General features: G+C 36.2%; 1 protein-coding gene across 5 annotated transcripts in view; it reads left to right on the top strand.

Moving 5' to 3' along the window:
- The window catches only part of lrp1bb (low density lipoprotein receptor-related protein 1Bb), a 327,007-nt gene that overhangs the window by 231,358 nt on the left and 77,124 nt on the right, over nt 1-18,525 (top strand). For all 5 annotated transcript variants that reach the window (XR_013822391.1, XM_079882312.1, XM_079882311.1 and 2 more), the window contains exons 28-37: nt 587-718; nt 850-1,077; nt 1,617-1,791; nt 2,084-2,178; nt 3,496-3,645; nt 9,947-10,087; nt 12,526-12,651; nt 12,844-12,975; nt 15,766-15,900; nt 16,221-16,350. Coding sequence is in view for 4 of the 5 variants with exons in the window: in XM_079882312.1 (XP_079738438.1) it covers nt 587-718; nt 850-1,077; nt 1,617-1,791; nt 2,084-2,178; nt 3,496-3,645; nt 9,947-10,087; nt 12,526-12,651; nt 12,844-12,975; nt 15,766-15,900; nt 16,221-16,350 (1,444 nt within the window). In the remaining variant the exon portion in view is untranslated. The remainder of the gene's footprint in view (nt 1-586; nt 719-849; nt 1,078-1,616; nt 1,792-2,083; nt 2,179-3,495; nt 3,646-9,946; nt 10,088-12,525; nt 12,652-12,843; nt 12,976-15,765; nt 15,901-16,220; nt 16,351-18,525) is intronic.

The raw sequence follows: 18,525 nt of genomic DNA, 5'->3' as shown, positions 1-18,525 counted from the left end.
GTGCTGTGGTGTCAAGAAGACTGTGGAAGACATGAACTGTCAGCACTGTTCATTCAACCTCAGCTCTTTTCTTTATCCTGGAATTTAGATGAATGTTTTCACTTTGGTATTGCAGTCTTTTGTTTTGCACCCATTTTTATGTTCCCCTTTTTAAATACAGACATCTGAACTGTCACATCTCAAACCAAAGGCCATCCTTCCTCATCAAGAAAAGTAATTCTGTCAGTTTGACTGTACAGTAACAGTTTTTTATTTCCTGTTGTAAGTCGGCAGCTGTTCTTTTTCAAATGTTTTCAATTCTTTTTTTTTTTTCTTTTTTTCACAAACCACGCATAAACGTCATTATCTCAAAACTACAAACTTTTACATACATGCTGCTGACATATTATTGTAGCAGAGTTTGTGCTGAATACAGTGTAATACGACTTTAACCATGAAATGTCACAAGTAACAGAAATAAGCACAAACGTCAGAGCATGTCAGAACACCTCAGACCCCAGAGGGTTAATTCATAAGATGTAATATTGATTTTTTTCCTTATGTTTTCTTTCCCTGGTTTAAATGCGTGTCACCCTGGGTTTTTCAGCCTCAAACCCGTGCGAAGGAAACGATGGAAGAGGTCCGTGCTCCCACCTTTGTCTCATTGATTATAATCGCACGGCATCCTGTTCGTGTCCTCACCTCATGAAGCTCTCCCTCAACAACCACTCTTGTGTGGGTGAGTAACGTCCCTCACACAAAAGTATGGATCAGTTTGAGCTTTCTAGAGGAAGTATTGGTTATATATAAGTCAATATACTTGATATGCTTGAGATATATATATTATTTTTGTTGTTGTTTTGGCATCAGCCCTGAAAAAGTTCCTGTTGTATGCGAGGCGATCTGAGATCCGTGGGGTGGACATTGATAATCCGTACATGAATGTCATGACTGCTTTGACGGTTCCTGACATTGATGATGTCACTGTGGTGGATTACGACGCTCTTGAGGAAAGGATTTATTGGGCGGACGTTAAAACTCAAACAATAAAGCGTGCATTCATCAACGGAACAGGCCTTCAAACCGTCATTTCCGGAGGTGAGTAAAAACAGGAAGTCACAAAACATGTTTTTCTTTTTTTTTTCTTCGTTTTTTTCATGTTCTGTGTGGTTAATGTAAGGGTTTTCTTAATAAACACCACCTGTGAGTTATTTTATTTCTGTGCTGCCTGTTAATAAGTTGTGTTATATACATATTTTTTCCCCTGCTGCCACATTGTAGGTTTGAGCTGAAATGCCGTTTTATTTGTCAGACACTCAGTCTTAAATTGTTTTTTCAATTACTAGAAGACTGTGTTCACAGGCAGCCTGCATAAAAAAAAAGACGGTTGAAGGAATGCATTAAAAAAAGCAAAAGTAGTGCGATATGTAGACTGTTGTAGATTTTCTTAAGTGCTGTCTGTTATCAAGCACAGTGTATGTCTTAAACCTTCTCAAACTGATTAGCATGCCAAGCATGTGCTTTTGGAAGTTATTTGCACACAACATTTTATTACAGCATGCGCAGAAGTGCTGCAGTCACCCATGAGGCTTGTTGTAATGTGCTCCTGTGTTAATGGCTATCTCTGCTACGTGCAGATATTCAAAACTGCCGTGGGCTGGCAATAGATTGGCTCTCAAGGAACATGTATTGGCTGAGCTCTGAGAACGAGGAGACGCAGGTCAATGTTGCCCGACTAGACGGATCTCTAAAAACCTCAGTCATCCATGGGATTGACAAACCAAAGTGTTTGACTGTGCACCCAGCCAAAGGGTAAGCAGCCCACATGGACAGATTGCAAGTACGAGTAAGATTTTTGTTTGCTCTTATTGCCTATATTTATCAGAAATTTCTCATTAATTGGTGTGAATAAATTAATATAATAAATGTTATTTTCTTCCCCTTCTTCTTCTTATATATATATATATATATATATATATATATATTCTCTATATATATAATTATGTCAACCTCATGTGTCATGTCAATGTCAACCTTAAATACAAACCACAATAATGATTTTAAATGTTTCTCCTAAAATTGTCTTTTTTGTTTCATGGTCTAGAAAAATTTACTGGACTGATGGTAGTACAATAAACGTAGCCAATATGGATGGAAGTAACAGGAAGGTTCTTCATCAAAACCAGAGAGAACCAGTTGGTATGTCTGATTTCAGTCTATAAGAGAAAGCTTCAATATTACTGTATGTCAATTTTCTCTCCTTGATTCCCTCGCAATTCTTAGATTCACAAGGGTTTAAAGCACATGAGTCACTGTTTTTCAATGTACTCTTAATTACATTTCTGAGGACAAAATCATACTTTTTATTCTGAAAAACTATGCGAAATATAAGAAAAACAATTTTACGTAACTTATTTAAAACAGGCAGTGAAATCCATTTCAGTCTAAAATGTAACTGGCCACAACTATTATCTTTTTGAAGAGACCTCTGATTAGTCATCCGTATAGTTTTGACCTACAGTAAAGCAATTGCTGTTGTTAATTACCTTTAAATATGATAATTGAAAACTTGAACTTGAGTCAACTGTCTCTATAAACTGCTGCTGGATTTAAAGGCTTTGAGGATATTGTCCTGTTTATGGACTTTCAGTTTGTTGTCATCAGTTGTTCTTAGTTTGTCTTGACCTAGTTTCTCAGTTCATTTGATTAGTCGTTTCGTTCACCTGTTGTCATTTAATTAGCTAATTTCCCTGGTGTATAAATACTTCTGTTTGCTTCAGTTCAATGTCGGTCATTGTCAATGTTAGTTGTGTTTATGTTACATGCAACCTTCCTGAGTATTCGAGTTTCCTTTAAAGGACTATTTTGTGAGATTTCCTGTTTCAAGTCTCATTGGATTCTTAGACACGTGACAGAAATAAGTTTCATTTCATTTCCACAGCCTCACAAAGCCACGACTCAGAGAAATTTGTGGTTTAACAGGTTTATTTACAAAGTTTGTGCATCCCTGGTCTCTTGATTCCCTCCATGTATATAAACATTTACACAGCTCCCATCCTCCAGCTAAATCTGGTTCCTCTGTAGTTTTTTATACCCATGTACATTCATTGATAATCAAATCACATGCTTCTTTTGTTTTAGAGGGAGTCTTGGAAAAGATGTCTGAGAGTTTAAAGTCGTGTCTGTTGTTGGGAGTATATCATGCACTAGCCCCTCTCTCAATCAAAGCTGTCCTGACACTATTGAAATATCCTTCACTTGTCACAATCAATTTTCCCACTCTGTCAAACGCTCACCGTTTCCACTTTTGAAACAAGTTTTAGACAGAGATTAATTTTAATCAAGTGATTTAGTGTGTCTCAAAGAGGTCACAACTATATTTCAAACTGTAAAAAAAAAAACATCTCACACTCACACAGATAAATATACAGGATATATTTTAAAGTAATGATCTGAAGGGATTCCATACCAGCACTCCAAACAACAGTTTCTAACTGACTTCTTGTTTTCCCTCAGGACTTTCGATTGACTTTCCAGCAGGGAAGATGTATTGGATCAGTTCTGCTAATGGGACTATCAACAGGTGCAATCTGGACGGCAGTGGCTTTGAGGTCATTGAAAGCATGAAGAGGGACTTAACTAAAGCTGCGGCTCTAGCAGTTATGGGTAAGTGATATAGCATCTAATTCATTCTTCATTAGTCAGGCTTAGGTCAAAGGTTAACCACCATTAACCTTAAGAAAATGACCGCTTACATGTTGATTTGATGGCATATGGCTGATATTTTATCTAAATTTGTTTTTCTAATTACTGTTTGAGTTTGAGAATATTGAATGAAATTACTGGACTTTGTTGCTTTGGTAACAGCACACCATGAGGAGCACATTTATTAGAAAAAATAAGTGAAAGTGAAAAGTGGTAAAAGAAAAAATTGTAAATTAGTCTCACATGGCATGCCCTCAGACCATCTGGTTGGTTAGCAGCTGGCTGCTATTTATTAGTTTTATCACAAACAAAATTATGTTTAAAAGGCACCCGGTTGCAACAATACGTTTTTTCTGAAGAAAACCTGGTTATTTGATTTTGTCAAAGTTTGCAAAGACTTTGTCATTGGATCTTGTAAAGGTTCTGTTTTCTGTTTAAGGCACATAGTAGCAATTGGACTAGATAATTGATAATAGATAATTGGACTAGATAAGAATGGTATATTCCCCTTATTCCATGTTTATTTTTCTGTACTTTATTTTATACATAAAAAAGTCATCTTACATTTTCAGTCATTTCTGTTCTGCTCACAGAGATTGCTGGCCAAGTATTTAAATGAGTCATGATTTACCATCCCTAAATGTCTGGGTAGAAGAACAAACTGTGGTTGGTAATGTTACATTCCCAGGTCAGGTGGTCTTTTTATGTCAAAATTTGCAGTACTTGATCAGAATTAGTTATGATGATATATTAGACTATATTAGACTCAAGTGTGACACTGTGAGTCTACAGCTACTTTGCTTCAGATTGGTAAAGACTGACAAAATAAAGGCATTTTGTCAAAAATAGATTTAACAATTTCCGTTTAGCCGTAGGAAACCCATCATAGAATGAGAATAAAGGAGCGTAAACATACATCTTAGAAAGTGGAGAAGTTTGACTGATTTAGCTTTATATAAACCAAGCTAATAAAGGCTGTCTTGGAAGATATCCATTTTATTCAATGCAATTTTTAATCACACACTTTAGGCCTACTGTATGACTCAAATTACAACTATAAACATTGGCCAGAAGCTGTAATTCTAGGGTTTATAAAGAAGTCAGTCATGCTGGCAGCATTGGAAGGGAAGAGAGTTGCATAACTTTCAAATGAAAGCAGTAAATACAGCAAAGCTTGTAATTGTGCGCTTTTACTTTATATTAGACCATTTCTCTTTCTCTTTGTCTAAATGTATTACACTCTCAATGTACAATGTCATCTGACATGTTTTCTCACATTACTCTCTGTCTGTCTTTGTGGGTGGAAACTTATGCCCGTTAATTATTCATTAGCATGTATTTATTTCCCTAAACCCGTTTTAACTGATTACACTGTCTGCATGCTGCAAAGGTATTAATCTTTGGAAAACCTCTATAGTCACGTTCTATTTTAGAGCAGCTATGATGAGCTGAAAAAACAAATGCAATTTGTAAGAAGTGGTGACACTCTTTTAATTAAACAAAGTTTGAGTCATTATTAAATTGGGAGCAGAATGCAGGCTGCCACAAAGACTAATGGGTTACTTTCAAAGAAGTAGCACTGTACAGCAAAACAGCAAAATGATGCTTTCAGTAGCCGCTATCTATCACAATTAATAGGCCTTTGTTCCATTGAGGAAATGCTTTCCATTACTTCTGCAAAAACCTATGAGTCTGTTTGGTGAACAGTTATGTTTCTCGTTTATAGTATGACAAACTGTCAGAGATGTGTTTTTGGTATGCATTTTTTTTTTTTTTTTTTTTTTTTTTTTTGTGTGTTTGCTTTGTTTGTACTGAACATGCTTGCTATGCCCTTTCTTGGAAGACTACACTAGGATATGAGTCAAATAGTTCCTAGTCCAACAAATGAATACAGAAATGCAGGAGATGGTTGTTTATTTTAGTAGAAAGTTTTCTACTGCATCACATTTCGGATAAGATTTTCTTTAACGTGCGGATTTAGTCCATACTGCCCATATAGTGTGTGTGTGTATACACTATCATTAAAAAATTTGGGGTCTATATGAATTTGTAATGTTTTTTTTAAAGTCTCTTATGCTTACTCGTCCTTCGGATGAGACGTTAAACCGAGGTCCTGACTCTCTGTGGTCATTAAAAATCCCAGGATGCCCAATTTTGGCCAAATTTGCCCCTTGGCCTCTGTCCATCATGGCCTCCTAATCATCCCCATATACTGATTGGCTTCATCACTGTCTCCTCTCCACCAATAAGCTGGTGTGTGGTGGGCGTTCTGGCGCAATATGGCTGCCGTCGCATCATCCAAGTGGATGCTGCACATTGGTGGTGGTTGAAGAGATTCCCCCCTTCTATGTAAAGCGCTTTGAGGTCTCAGATAAAGCGCTATATAAATGTAACGAATTATTATTATTATTACAAGTTTTTGTTTTTTATAATGCTTTGATGGATATAAAGTTCAAAAGAACAGGATTTATTTGAAATAGATTTTTTTTTTTGTAACAATGCAAAAGTATTTATTTTGATCAATTTGATGCTTCTTTGCTGAATAGAAGTATTTATTACTATCAAAAAATAAATCTTACTGACCCCAAACTTATATACACAGTATATACAGTAGCATCTATACAGTATTCACCACATGCCAGCGGTATTATGGATCAATTCTACAATTTTTCAAGCTGTATCACACCTCTATAAAGGAAAGACCATCTTAGAGCCTGAATGGCCGGGGGCCGATTACATATGCATGCAGGTGGGAAGATGATCTTGCAGTCTCTTGAGTTGGTGTATAAGTGGGTGATGAGTGGAATTTCACTTAGAATTCCATGTTTCCCTCTTCCATGCTGAATATGAACGAGTCAGACAGTGGCATAAGATCATTTCCTTATCTTAATGCCTTGCAGATGTACAGCATATGTACCTTACCATGCTTATGCAGTTGATTAAAAAGTATAAAATATAAAGTAATCACATCCTCAATGTGAATACGAAAGGACACAAGGTGAGGAGATGACAGAGTCTCAGTATGATTGATGTTATCTTTGTAATAAGTAAAGCAGACTGGGTTCCTGCACATATACTTGTATGATAAGACAGCTATCCCTTCCAAGCACACAAAACACTGCTTTTCTTTCAAATACCGGCAGTCTGTGTTTTTATAATGCATACGCCACATTGCCATGCAGGTTACCCACAGAGATCTAAAAGAATGGTATATATTAATATGCAGCATGAGAATGTCATCAGAGAACAAAGAGTCAGATTCAGCATAAAGAGGGAAACATTTGGAATACATTACTTCCCCTTCAGCTCATATGCACAAGAAGTCAAAAATGTGTGTAACAGCCACATACATACTTCATATATACATAAGATGCAAAAGTCTTAGGCACGTTAGTATTTTGACCCAAAAAATGGTTTTAAGCCAGTTATTTATGTATTTTGTAGTAGTTCTGTAGTGTGTCAGTAGAAATATCGGTTCACATTTCCAAACATTCCTTTTTCCATTAATTGTAATAATCCAGTGAGATCTTTGTATGCACAAGGAGTCTGACAACAGCTAGCATGCTCCACACGGAGATCTGATCTCACCATCACCATCAGACGCTTGAAGAAACCTGCCTGCAAAACTACAGTACTGTGTAAAGTATTGGGCACTTGTGTAAAAATGCTGTAAAGTGAGGATCCTTCAAAAATAATGTCATACAAATATTTCAAACGTTTTAAACAGCTTTTTACTTGGGTACACTTGCACATAGTTTTTCAGGTAGTTTTGCAGGCAGGTTTCTTCTCCTTTTTTGGCACAGATTATAGTTGTTTGCTTATTATTTGCTTATCTCCTCAAAATTACAGGTAGACTGTTCACAGTTTTGAACATGAATGAAACAAACTTTTCCATTAGGCTGTATGATTTCCGTGTGATGATGAGGGATAAGATCTTCAGTCTCTGTCGGCTCTATCTCCCTCCTAGCAAAAGCAACATAAATTAGGGCATTTGCCAAGGTTAACCTGTATAACATGCTATCAGTTGATGTTCCCGTAAATTTACTTTGGTCTTGCTGTAACGGAAATGGTTTACGATTTCAGCCACCCGGCACGGTAAAATCAACCACCCTGCAGTTTGTGTTGAGGGACAGGCCTTATCATTACAGAGAGCTGTGCAGGGAAATATACTCGGCAGAGACAGATGATCAGCAGATCGATACAAGCGGCGGCTGTTTGAAAGATGCGGCATCATTATTAAGCAAAAAAAAAAATCCAATGGCCGCCTTGCATCAAAGTCACATCCGTTATTAGAGCGTGAAATAGTAATTGAAGAGCATGATGACTGAAGAAATGAAAGCAATTTTCCTGACAGGATTCAGTCTTGCCACCTCCTCCTGGTAGAATCTTTAATGGAATGTGACCACTCAGGCAAGTGCAAGCTGCTGTTTAGTGGGCTGTGTGTCACCTTAAGACCTGTGTTGTTCTGTGATCAAACAGTTTAAATGGACATTACACCCAGAAGCAATCATTGATGTCTCTCACCCTGGACAGGTAAAGATTAATATTGACTGCAGTGATGACCTATGCAAGCAATCTTGAATGTCAAATACGCCACTGGCTGCTCAGGGTAGGATGTCATTTATACACAGCTGGCCTCACTACAAAAAGCAAATATCTGCTTGGAGACTCTCTGTGGCCTAAATGACACTATTATTTGTTTCTGGTTTATGGAGGAGACATGAATATCTTGTTGAAAAATATTTGTGCTTGTACTCATTGCATACATATGAAAGAGTTTAATCATGCAGTATAGGCAACTGCTCTGTTCTAAAACTAAGAGCTGCCTGCAGAGACAGCATTTTAGGGCGAAATTTATAGATGTACATATTCATTGCTGTATACAAGTTTAGGGTCGGTAAGATTTTTTAAATGTTTTTAAAAGAAGCCTCTAATGCCCTTCAAAGCTGCATTTATTTGATCAAAAATACAGTACAAATAATATTGTGAAATGGTATTACAATTTAAATTACTGTTTTATATTTTCATATATTTTGAAATGTAATGTATTCCTGTGATGGCAGAGCTGAATTTTTAGCATCATTACTCCAGTTTTCAGTGTCACATGATCCTTCAGATATCATTCTAATATGCTGATTTGGTAACATTATGGAAATTTATGTGGCACAATGTGGAAAACGGTTGTGCTTTTTTGTGATACTTATTTCTCAAGATTCTTTGATGAATTGAAAAATATATATTTCTCTCTCTCTCTCTCTCTCTCTCTCTCTCTCTCTCTCTATATATATATATATATATATATATATATATATATATATATATATATAAAACTATAAACAAACATTTATTTGAAATATAATTAAACATTTATAAATGTCTGTCAGTTTTGACCAATTTAACGCATCCTTGAATAAAAGTATTATTTTCTTTAAAAATCTTTGTAACACTTGTTTTGTTTTAATATCCCTATATTAAAATTCACAATGGTTCCATTAAAACAGTATAGTTGCGTCAATTATTGTTACCATTGTAAAATCTCAAAAATTAGTTGGAGAAAGCTTTGAAAATTTGAACCAAAGTCACTACAGTTTTATTGTAACAATCACATACTAACGGTCTCTTGATGGGAACTGTGATTAACCTGATTTTGTTGATTATTTTTTCAGCCTTTTCATTCAGTGTCATTCGGTTAATTCAATCCTTCTTTACAAATACAAAAATGTGTTTGATTTTACGGTTGCACAGCTACGACTGTCTCCTGCTCTCCTGTATTCCTGCAGAAGACAGATATGGTCTAGGCTCGGAGCCAAGGACAATCTCTGAGGCCCTTTGTGGCACACTCAGCCTTACAGAGCGGAAACAACACGAGGGGCTTGCTAGCTGCAGCGCCACTGTGAGAATAGATGCACTCTGATGGCTTTGTGAATGAAGAGCCCTTGTCTTCAGCCAGGGCACGTAGCCAGGCTGCCCTGAGCTCTGCCTCATTGACTCACACTGGGAAGGGAACATGCATAATGCTCAAGTCTTATCTCTTTACTTTTCTCGCTCGCTCGCTCGCTCGCTCTATCTCTCTCTCTCCAACCACCTCCCTCGCCCACCCGTACACTGTAGCATAGCATAGTTTTGGCACCAAATAAACCACCGGATTATATGCGTGTGGAATAAAAAGGACAAACAAATGATAATGGCATGTGCCTTCATTGGCAGTCAGACCTACTGGTTCTGTGACTTTGGGAAATAAATAATTCATCTGTTTTTCCAGGTGGCAGGCTGTGGTGGGCCGATGACGATCTGGCTCAGCTGGGGACGGTCGCCAAACGGGATGGACGTAACCCGGTGGTGCTGCGCAATAAGACCAGTGGAGTGGTACACATGAAGGTCTACGACAGAGATGGTCAGAAAGGTGTGCCGTGATACAGTCAATGTTGCCTCAAAAATCCTTTGACAAGTGACTGTCTTTGAAATGACTAACTGAAGGGATTTTGCATTTCTTTCTAGTGTTGACGTGCTTTGCATATATTGTCGCTTTTAGCCTGTAGGCTTTAGTTGAGTCACAAACACGTACCATGATTTAGCTACTTGATAGTACATCCCCATTCTACAGAGCATTTGTTTGGATTTTGGATCTTTGTAGTTTAATATGAGTCATCAATGTTTAAAAAAAAAAAAAAAACACTCTTTTCCTGGGAGAGAAAAATTGCTCATTTTAAATGCATATATCTGTGAATTAAGTCTATGTTTAGGGCTACACAAGCAGTGATTAGCCTCAAAATGAACAGACATAGACTACAAGCCACAGAACACTTTATATTGAACTTCATGGGGTCTTTAAGTAGCATATAAAAACAAATGTACTGAAATAAACAAGACCATACATTTTGAGCATTATACTATCTTGTTTAATTTATTTGTAAATTGCTAGCTCTAAATAAGTCAACTGTTTTCTGTTTTCTATGAGAAAGTTTTCCTAAGCAGAGATATATTCAGATATTGGTTTTCCATTTTGTGAGTTATTCTGCAAATAATTCACACTAATGGCAGATCCATTAACGGCATTGCTGTGGATCCCACTAAACTGTCGACTTGAATAAGAAATGACCATTAAACGGGCTCAAATGTAAATCTATCCAGCCACCAAATTTCTCCGGCAGCAATTAGCCTCTCTATTCATAATGCGGAGCTGTCTTATTACTGTCGTAGATGTGCAAGCTGAGCTTTCCCTGAAAGCTTGTGCCAATACACAGTGGTGCAGTTTCCCTCCCCTTCAATTTCAGTTATACAATTAAGACGAGAGTAAGACTTCCGGGAAGAGTGTGAAGTCATCTTGACTTGATGGCAACACTTACACCTTTCATAAATTGAGGAGAGATATCACAAATTACGACCAGACCAATGTGATCGAACTTGTTAATATATTGCGTTCATATAAAAGCGTAAATGACATGCCTCAGAAACAGAGAATTTTTGGAAATTTTGTGGAAGGGATAATGGATTGCACAAAGTAAAATAAATTAAAGAGATCTCTGAATACCCGAAAAGGGGGACAATGGAGGGCCTAATCTCCCCTGAGGGCCCCCATGATTTCTAACCCCTCATTTCCTCAAGTTAAAAAACATTTTAAAAAACATTATTTTGGAACTTGAACAATGAATTGAACAAGTTATCATATTAACTTTGATATGAGGGTTTCATTAAGCTTTTTAATGATATTAAACATTATCATTATATTATTTTGACAGCCCTAGTTTTTAACAGTAGGACATGGGTTTTGTATAATAACAATCTCTGTGAAATTGCTTTTGGAATGATATCAGAACAGCAGTTTATATGTCAATTGGCTTTCAAATGAAAATGTTTCTCTTCAGGTTTACTGTATAGTTCAAATGTTTTGTACTTTTTTTTTAAAGAAATTAATACTTTGATTTAGCAAGGATGCATTAAATAGACTAAAAGTGACAATAAATAAATTTATAATGTTACAAAAGATTTATTTTGTACTTTATATTCAGTTGAAAACAGTTATTGAGCTTCAAATTAGCATATTAGGATGGTGTCTGAAGGATCATGTGACACTGGAGTAATGGCTGCTTAAAATCCAGCTTTTAGCATCACAGGAATAAAATATATTGAAATAGAAAACAGTTTTTTTTTATATATATATATATAATAATATTTCACAATATTGTGATCAAATAAATGCAGTCATGGTGAGCATAAGTCATATGCTCTTACCAACCCCAAACTTATGAACAGTAATGTACACATTATCAATAATAATAAGTATAAAATAACAAGGCTTAACTATGGGAACAAAGTAAAACACAAGAAGTAAACACTGGGTGCAATGTAAACAGAAAAACACTTCGAAATAACAGTCCAGATATCAAAACCAACAAAACTCAAAACTAGTGGACATGTATCACATCTTAATACAGATTAGATATTTTCCTCCTGATACATTTTTAATAGTTTGCTTTGGCTTAAGTATAATGACAATATTTAAAATCGTCATACAATGTCAAAAGATTGTTTGTATGAGCAATGGGAGATTAATGGGGTTCAGGAAATGTATAAAAAAAAGTCATTCTTTTTTTCAGTTTCATCTGACTGTTCAAGTAGATCGGAATACAAACTTCACCCATCACGTTTCTGTGTTTAAGAAATATACATTTTTTCAATACGGTTTGGAATAGTTCTCTTGCAGTAATGTAGAAGTGTCAGAGAAGGAGAAGACCAACAACTACAGTCAGCAGTTGTCTCCTCTCTCCACAAATAGTTTTCAAGACTTATTTTCAAGACAATTTCATCACCATGTTGTCTCCTCTCATTGCGGTCTCTCAGGTAGGAATGCCTGTCAGTTAAATAATGGTGGTTGCTCTCAGCTCTGTCTGCCCACATCTGAAAACACACGTACATGTGCCTGCACCATTGGCTACAACCTGCGCAGTGACCGTCTCTCCTGTGAAGGTAGGCTGCAGTCGTGACACGTGTCCTTGTGTTTAGAAGGGATGTCATGAATGTTTTCTTCACTTTTAACAAGTAACATGTAGTTTTTTCAGTTAGTTACTTGTTTTATTGTGTGGAAGGCGTCTAAAGAAAACTGTGTGACGTTCATTTGACCTCAATCTAACATCTCTCGCTTGCTGTTGTCTATCACAGGCTTGAGTTCTTTTCTGATGTACTCTTTTCATGAGGGAATACGTGGAATCGCTTTGGATCCCAGTGACCACGCAGAGACACTGATGCCCATCAGCGGCACCTTGTTTGCTGTTGGCGTGGACTTTCATGCAGGTACTTTCATGCAGTCCTGCTATCTTCTATTCTGTTCACTAGAGCCACTCTCTGAATCTTCTGTGTGTGCACAACAAAGATAAGGCATGTATTGCCTTCTCTTTATTACTTTTTTAAAATGTTGTTTGCTGTCAGATCTACAGTTTTTGTATTAGCCACACAGTTTTATACCAGATCAGAAGGGACTCTACAAGACTCCATATCACATGTTGAAGAGATAAACCACTCAGATTGGTTAAACAAGTTGATGCAAACAGTAACTCCGATAAATATTCCCTTTTGTGTCTCATATGCTGTTGCTAGAACCATAAGGGACAGAAAGCAGTATAGTAGATAATCTAGCAAATGAAAGTAGTGCTGAGATCACAAAGCTGATGGTGTTGAGGGGTTGTTGTCATACTATGCATTATTCATTCTCTGAATGAGGTTAATTTGACAGTGGTCTGATGCAAGATTATTCAGCCCGTTTTGGTGGATCATTTTGTGGTGACAAGTGGCATAAATGAAGTGAGCGTCAAGGGGGCAGTCAACATGTGATGGTACCAAATTATCATTCTAACAGTCAATAATATGAGACATTTCCATAAACATGCAAACACGTATGCATGCATTAGCACAGACTACCTACTGTAATCATTCAAATGTGACCTGACCTTTCCTTCTCCCATAAACAAACAACCAAAAAACACTGTGCTGAAAATACAGTCCATATACTGTAGCATTCCATTCAGATTAGAGCTGGTGCAATGGATAAGTACGCTATACAAACGATGTGAGGTTACTGTTATTTATTTGTTTGTTTGTTTGTAAGATATGATGCATTTATTTTAGTGGTGGGCCGTTATCGGCGTTAACGCGCTGCGTTAGACCTACTTAAGTCTCTGCAGCTAGTGTACTTAAATTTTATTTCTCTGCAAAATTATGTTGTATACTTACAGTTTTGCACAATATATGTTCTCAAAACTACATACACCCTTTCAAAAAAAAAAAAAAAAAAAAAAATACATTTAGCAGTTGTTTAGCAGGGTCTGTGTAACCTGTTCTGAAATGGTTTTATTATAATATCGTTATCGCAAGAGGCTGCAATGTATATCACAATATGGATTTTAGGCCATATCGCCCATCCCTAATTGATAGCCTATAGTAGTTGATAATAACATAGGCCTACCTAATGTTGCCTACGGACGGTAACAGTACAGTAGTAACCTTTTACAGTCTATGAGTAGAACAGCTTTCTCAAGCAGTTTGTGATGCATTTTGGAAACAGGAGATGAGCACCTGGTCTAATGCGCCACCTGGCTTGAGAAACCCGTTCTCAAAGACTTACTTTTATAGTCATTATTTGGGTAGCACACATACTCTGAATGCCTTCGGCAGAATTCAAATGAGCCATTTTAATCTAGATTAATCTAGATTAATTTCAAAATTAATCTAGATTAATCTAGATTAAAAAAATTAATCTATGCCCACCTCTAATTTATTTGTATTATTGTTATTATTCATATTTATTTTATTTTAATAAATATTTTATACATTTTGTCATTTTATTTATTTATTTAAATTATGTAAAGTAAAACTACTAGTAGTAATAATAATAATAATTAGGTCTGTCAATCAATTAAAACATGTATATCAACATACCTTTTTTAATTTTTTATCTTATTATTATGTTTATATTATTTTAAAAATATAATGTAAATATTAAGAAATCATGAATACTGTTCATTATTAATAATAATATTACGTTATTATTATTATTATTAATTCATTACATCATCATTCTACATAATAAATTATTGTTATTAATTGTATTAATTGTCTTATTATTATTATTATTAGTAGTAGTAGTATTATTAATACTTCAAAACTATCATTATATGTAATAATACTAATTATTATTATTATTATTATCATTATTATTATTTTATATACTACTAGTAGTAGTATAGTGCTGTTGTCAATAAATAATTTAGCAAGAAAATCATTACCTTGGAGTAAAGCGTACTTCATCCTTTCTATCTGCTCTAAACTGAATAGATGTTTATATGTATTCAAACAATTATTCAGTCACCTTAATTCACCTTAAGTCATTAGATGGACAGGTCTTTTTTTTACACGCGGTGTGGGTTGAGAAACATGGCAGAATTGCTGACCTCAGCAGCAGGGCAATAGAGGCAGATGGTCAGAGAGTTTCTATGCAAATACTCTCGCCTACCACCAGAATCAGCGCATCTCAGGTGAAGAAAACCCCAGTCCGACTCAGCCTATGACAGCTGATTACACATGCATACCATTTGCATGTTATTAAGAGGCAGCTTGTTGGAGCATAAAACAGATGAGGGCCTTCCAGCTGGCTGTTGTCACATGTAAGAAATCCGTTAGCTGTGTAAATTCAGTAATAACAGTAGGGTGCAAGTAAATAACTACTCTTGCCGCATTCGGTTGTAGGGCAAAAATACCATTTACATTTAGAGCGTGCTTCTGTCAAAACAATCTTTTAGTCATTGCTAATCATGTTTGATTTGTTTGCTACACAATTATTGTTTGTCACTTTGAATGTCCCCTTACAAAAAGCTTGATGGCAACTGTAGTTATTGTTACTGTTGAAAAGCATTAGCAATTATTATGGGATCTCTTACAAACCTTATAAGATGTTTCCAGGATATATCTGTCCTGTGCTTACTTGCTTTATTTATTTATTTATTTAAAGCTTCTGAGATGCATTCTCAGACACTATTTATGTTATCAGCTTTGCTCTTAATGTGAATAAAAATGTCCTCTTTCATACAGGCAATGATACAATTTACTGGACAGACATGGGTTTAAACCGGATCTCCAGAGCCAAGAGGGATCAGACATGGAGGGAAGACATTATCACCACTGGCATCAACAGAGTGGAGGGCATCGCAGTCGATTGGATTGCTGGTTAGACACAAACACCATTATAAAAATGGAATGCTGCCATTTTTCTATCACTATCTGTCTGTGTATAGTTTTCCAATAAATGGTATTGCTCAGCACACAATGTCAGCACTTCTCAAGATAAAATCTTTGCATTTTACCATTCAAAAGTTTAGGTTTAGTACAATTGTTTATATTTTTTTGGAAAACATTATTTTAACAAATCCTTATGCTCACCAAAGCTGCATTTATTTGATATAATAAAATAACATACAATTCAATTCAAATACAATAAAAACAGTAGTCTTGTGAAGTATTATTATTTTGTATTTTTTTTTAACCAGGTAACCTTTACTGGACAGACCATGGCCTCAACCTCATTGAAATTGCTCGTCTAAATGGTCTCTACCGGTCAGTTGTAATATCAGATGGGCTGGATCAGCCAAGAGCCATTGCAGTGCATCCACAGAGAGGGTACGTCACATGCCTTTGAGACAATGCATCAGATACAGCCATGTCTTCTGTTCAGTAATATAAATCTTTAGAAAGACTTTGCAAATTACTGAGTACATTTTAGGGAACTATACAAGTGCATTAGACCATATAATACAATGAGCTCTTGAGAAATGAAAATGCAGGGGATTTTTGACATTTGAAGGTCAAATACATATTGTGATCTGCCTAAGACTGTTTTGCTGACAAATTGGCTTTATAATGTCTTGGCCATCTCTAATGAACCAAATGAAGAATTTAAACCGAGCAGAAATGCATCTCCATTTAGTCACAGGCCCATTTTGTAGGCCATTATGGTATTCTTTCAGTAATTAGAATCAAAATCTATGGTCTCCATGCCAGTTTTTTTTTTTTTTTCTGTTTGCCTTGATTTTGTTCTTCACACCCTACGATCAGAATCACACTGAGAAGACAAGTTTTAGACATATGAGCGTGTTAACCCATCTACCAAATTTCTGCTGACAGCAGACAGCATCAGGAGTGGGATCCTCTAAATCCCAGACATCCAAAAAAAGAGCCTCCCATTCAAGCCTAAGGCTATAAAAGCTGTCTTTTCCTTTCCCAGTTGAGTCAAACTTTGAATGACATTTCCTTGGTGGTGTAACAACAGTTATACACTTTAAAGGAGTAGTTCACCCAAAAATGAAAATTCTGACATCTTTTACTCACCATATGTCGTTCCAAACCTATACAGCTTACTTTCTGTCAGCACAAACGTAGGAATTCTGTGCTGGTTGTTCTTTTACTTTTTCCTTGTATCCTTTAGATAAAAGTGTCTGCTAAATGATTAAATGTAATTCTATAGTGAATGGGGAAGCTTTCAAGATTCAGAGGGGATGCAAACAGTATCATAAAAGTATAATACTCAATGTTAACGGCTACAACCGAATCATTGAGAACCATACCAGACAGATTTGTGAAGTTTTAAGAATCAAATCAAACAGTTCACTGAACCGATTCAATTCAAAAGAATGATTTGTTCACAATGATTCATACTTCTCTAATGAATCTAAAGCCAAGTTGTTGTAAGGCTGATGTCAATATATATTTAGTAATATACAATTGTTTCTCTCAAAACTTTATCATAAGGTTTCTGAAGTCTTGCATTAAAGTGATTTATTGAAAAGATTCAGTTCAAAATAATGACCACTTGGACCACTTAATGATACTTTTGCATCCTTTTTTAAGCTTGGAGTCTTCAGATTTTTGTAGGAAAATCGTATGTGTTTGGAATGACATTAAAGGGATAGTTCACCAAAAGATGAAAAGTTGCTGTTAATTTACTCAAACTTAGGCCATCCAAGCTGTTAGTAGCTTTTTTGTCTTCAGCAGAACAGTAAACAAGATTTTTAGCTAAAACGGTGGTCCTCTGTGATTCATATAATGGAAGTCAATGGGTGCTATTACTGTGAGATTCAAAAAAAACACATGCAGACAAAACAAAATTAATACCTGCGGCTCATGATGATACATTAAGGTCTTAAGAAGTGAAACAATCGGTCTGTGCCAGAAACTGAACATTATTTACAACATGTAACACTAGACAACGTGGAATTTTTTGCACAACCATACTTGTTTGAACCAGAATACTCTGATCAAGAACTGCGAGAGATCGAGGAAGCAGCGGCAGGGGAACGTCATCAAGCCTCAGGGAGACAGAGGTCTCTAGTAGAGAGCCTCTGTTGTCACGAATGGAACATTGCAATGCCACAACTCGAAGAAATCGTTGAGGCAGCTGCCTGACTGAAGATCCCAGCTTTTCTCCATTGCTGAGCCGCAGCTTTTTGTACATAGTCTTTAGCTTGCCATGTGTAAACTGCAGGCGACACTTTGTCTAGTGTTACATTGAGATCATTTAAATCATCAGCCATTGTGATGACTGGTACTTTTAAGCAGCTTTATCCATTCGTACTGCTGGTGAACACACGCCCTCCCTCAAACAAACAGCATCAGATCACATATGAGGTCACTCCCGCGCATACGTCATTATGCGACAGAAAGCTCACGCTCAGGGCCGTTTGCCAAGGCTGTGGATTAGAGGTAAAAATGTTGTAAATAATGTTCAGTTTCTTTATTGGCTGATCGTTACGCTTCTTAAGACCTTAATGTATCGTCAAGAGCTGCAGGTATTTTGTT

This window comes from Squalius cephalus (genome assembly GCF_949319135.1).
Source record: "Squalius cephalus genome assembly, chromosome: 9".
NCBI lineage: Eukaryota > Metazoa > Chordata > Actinopteri > Cypriniformes > Leuciscidae > Squalius > Squalius cephalus.
Note: the sequence above shows the minus strand (reverse complement) of the source record. Positions and strands in the feature narration are given on the sequence as shown.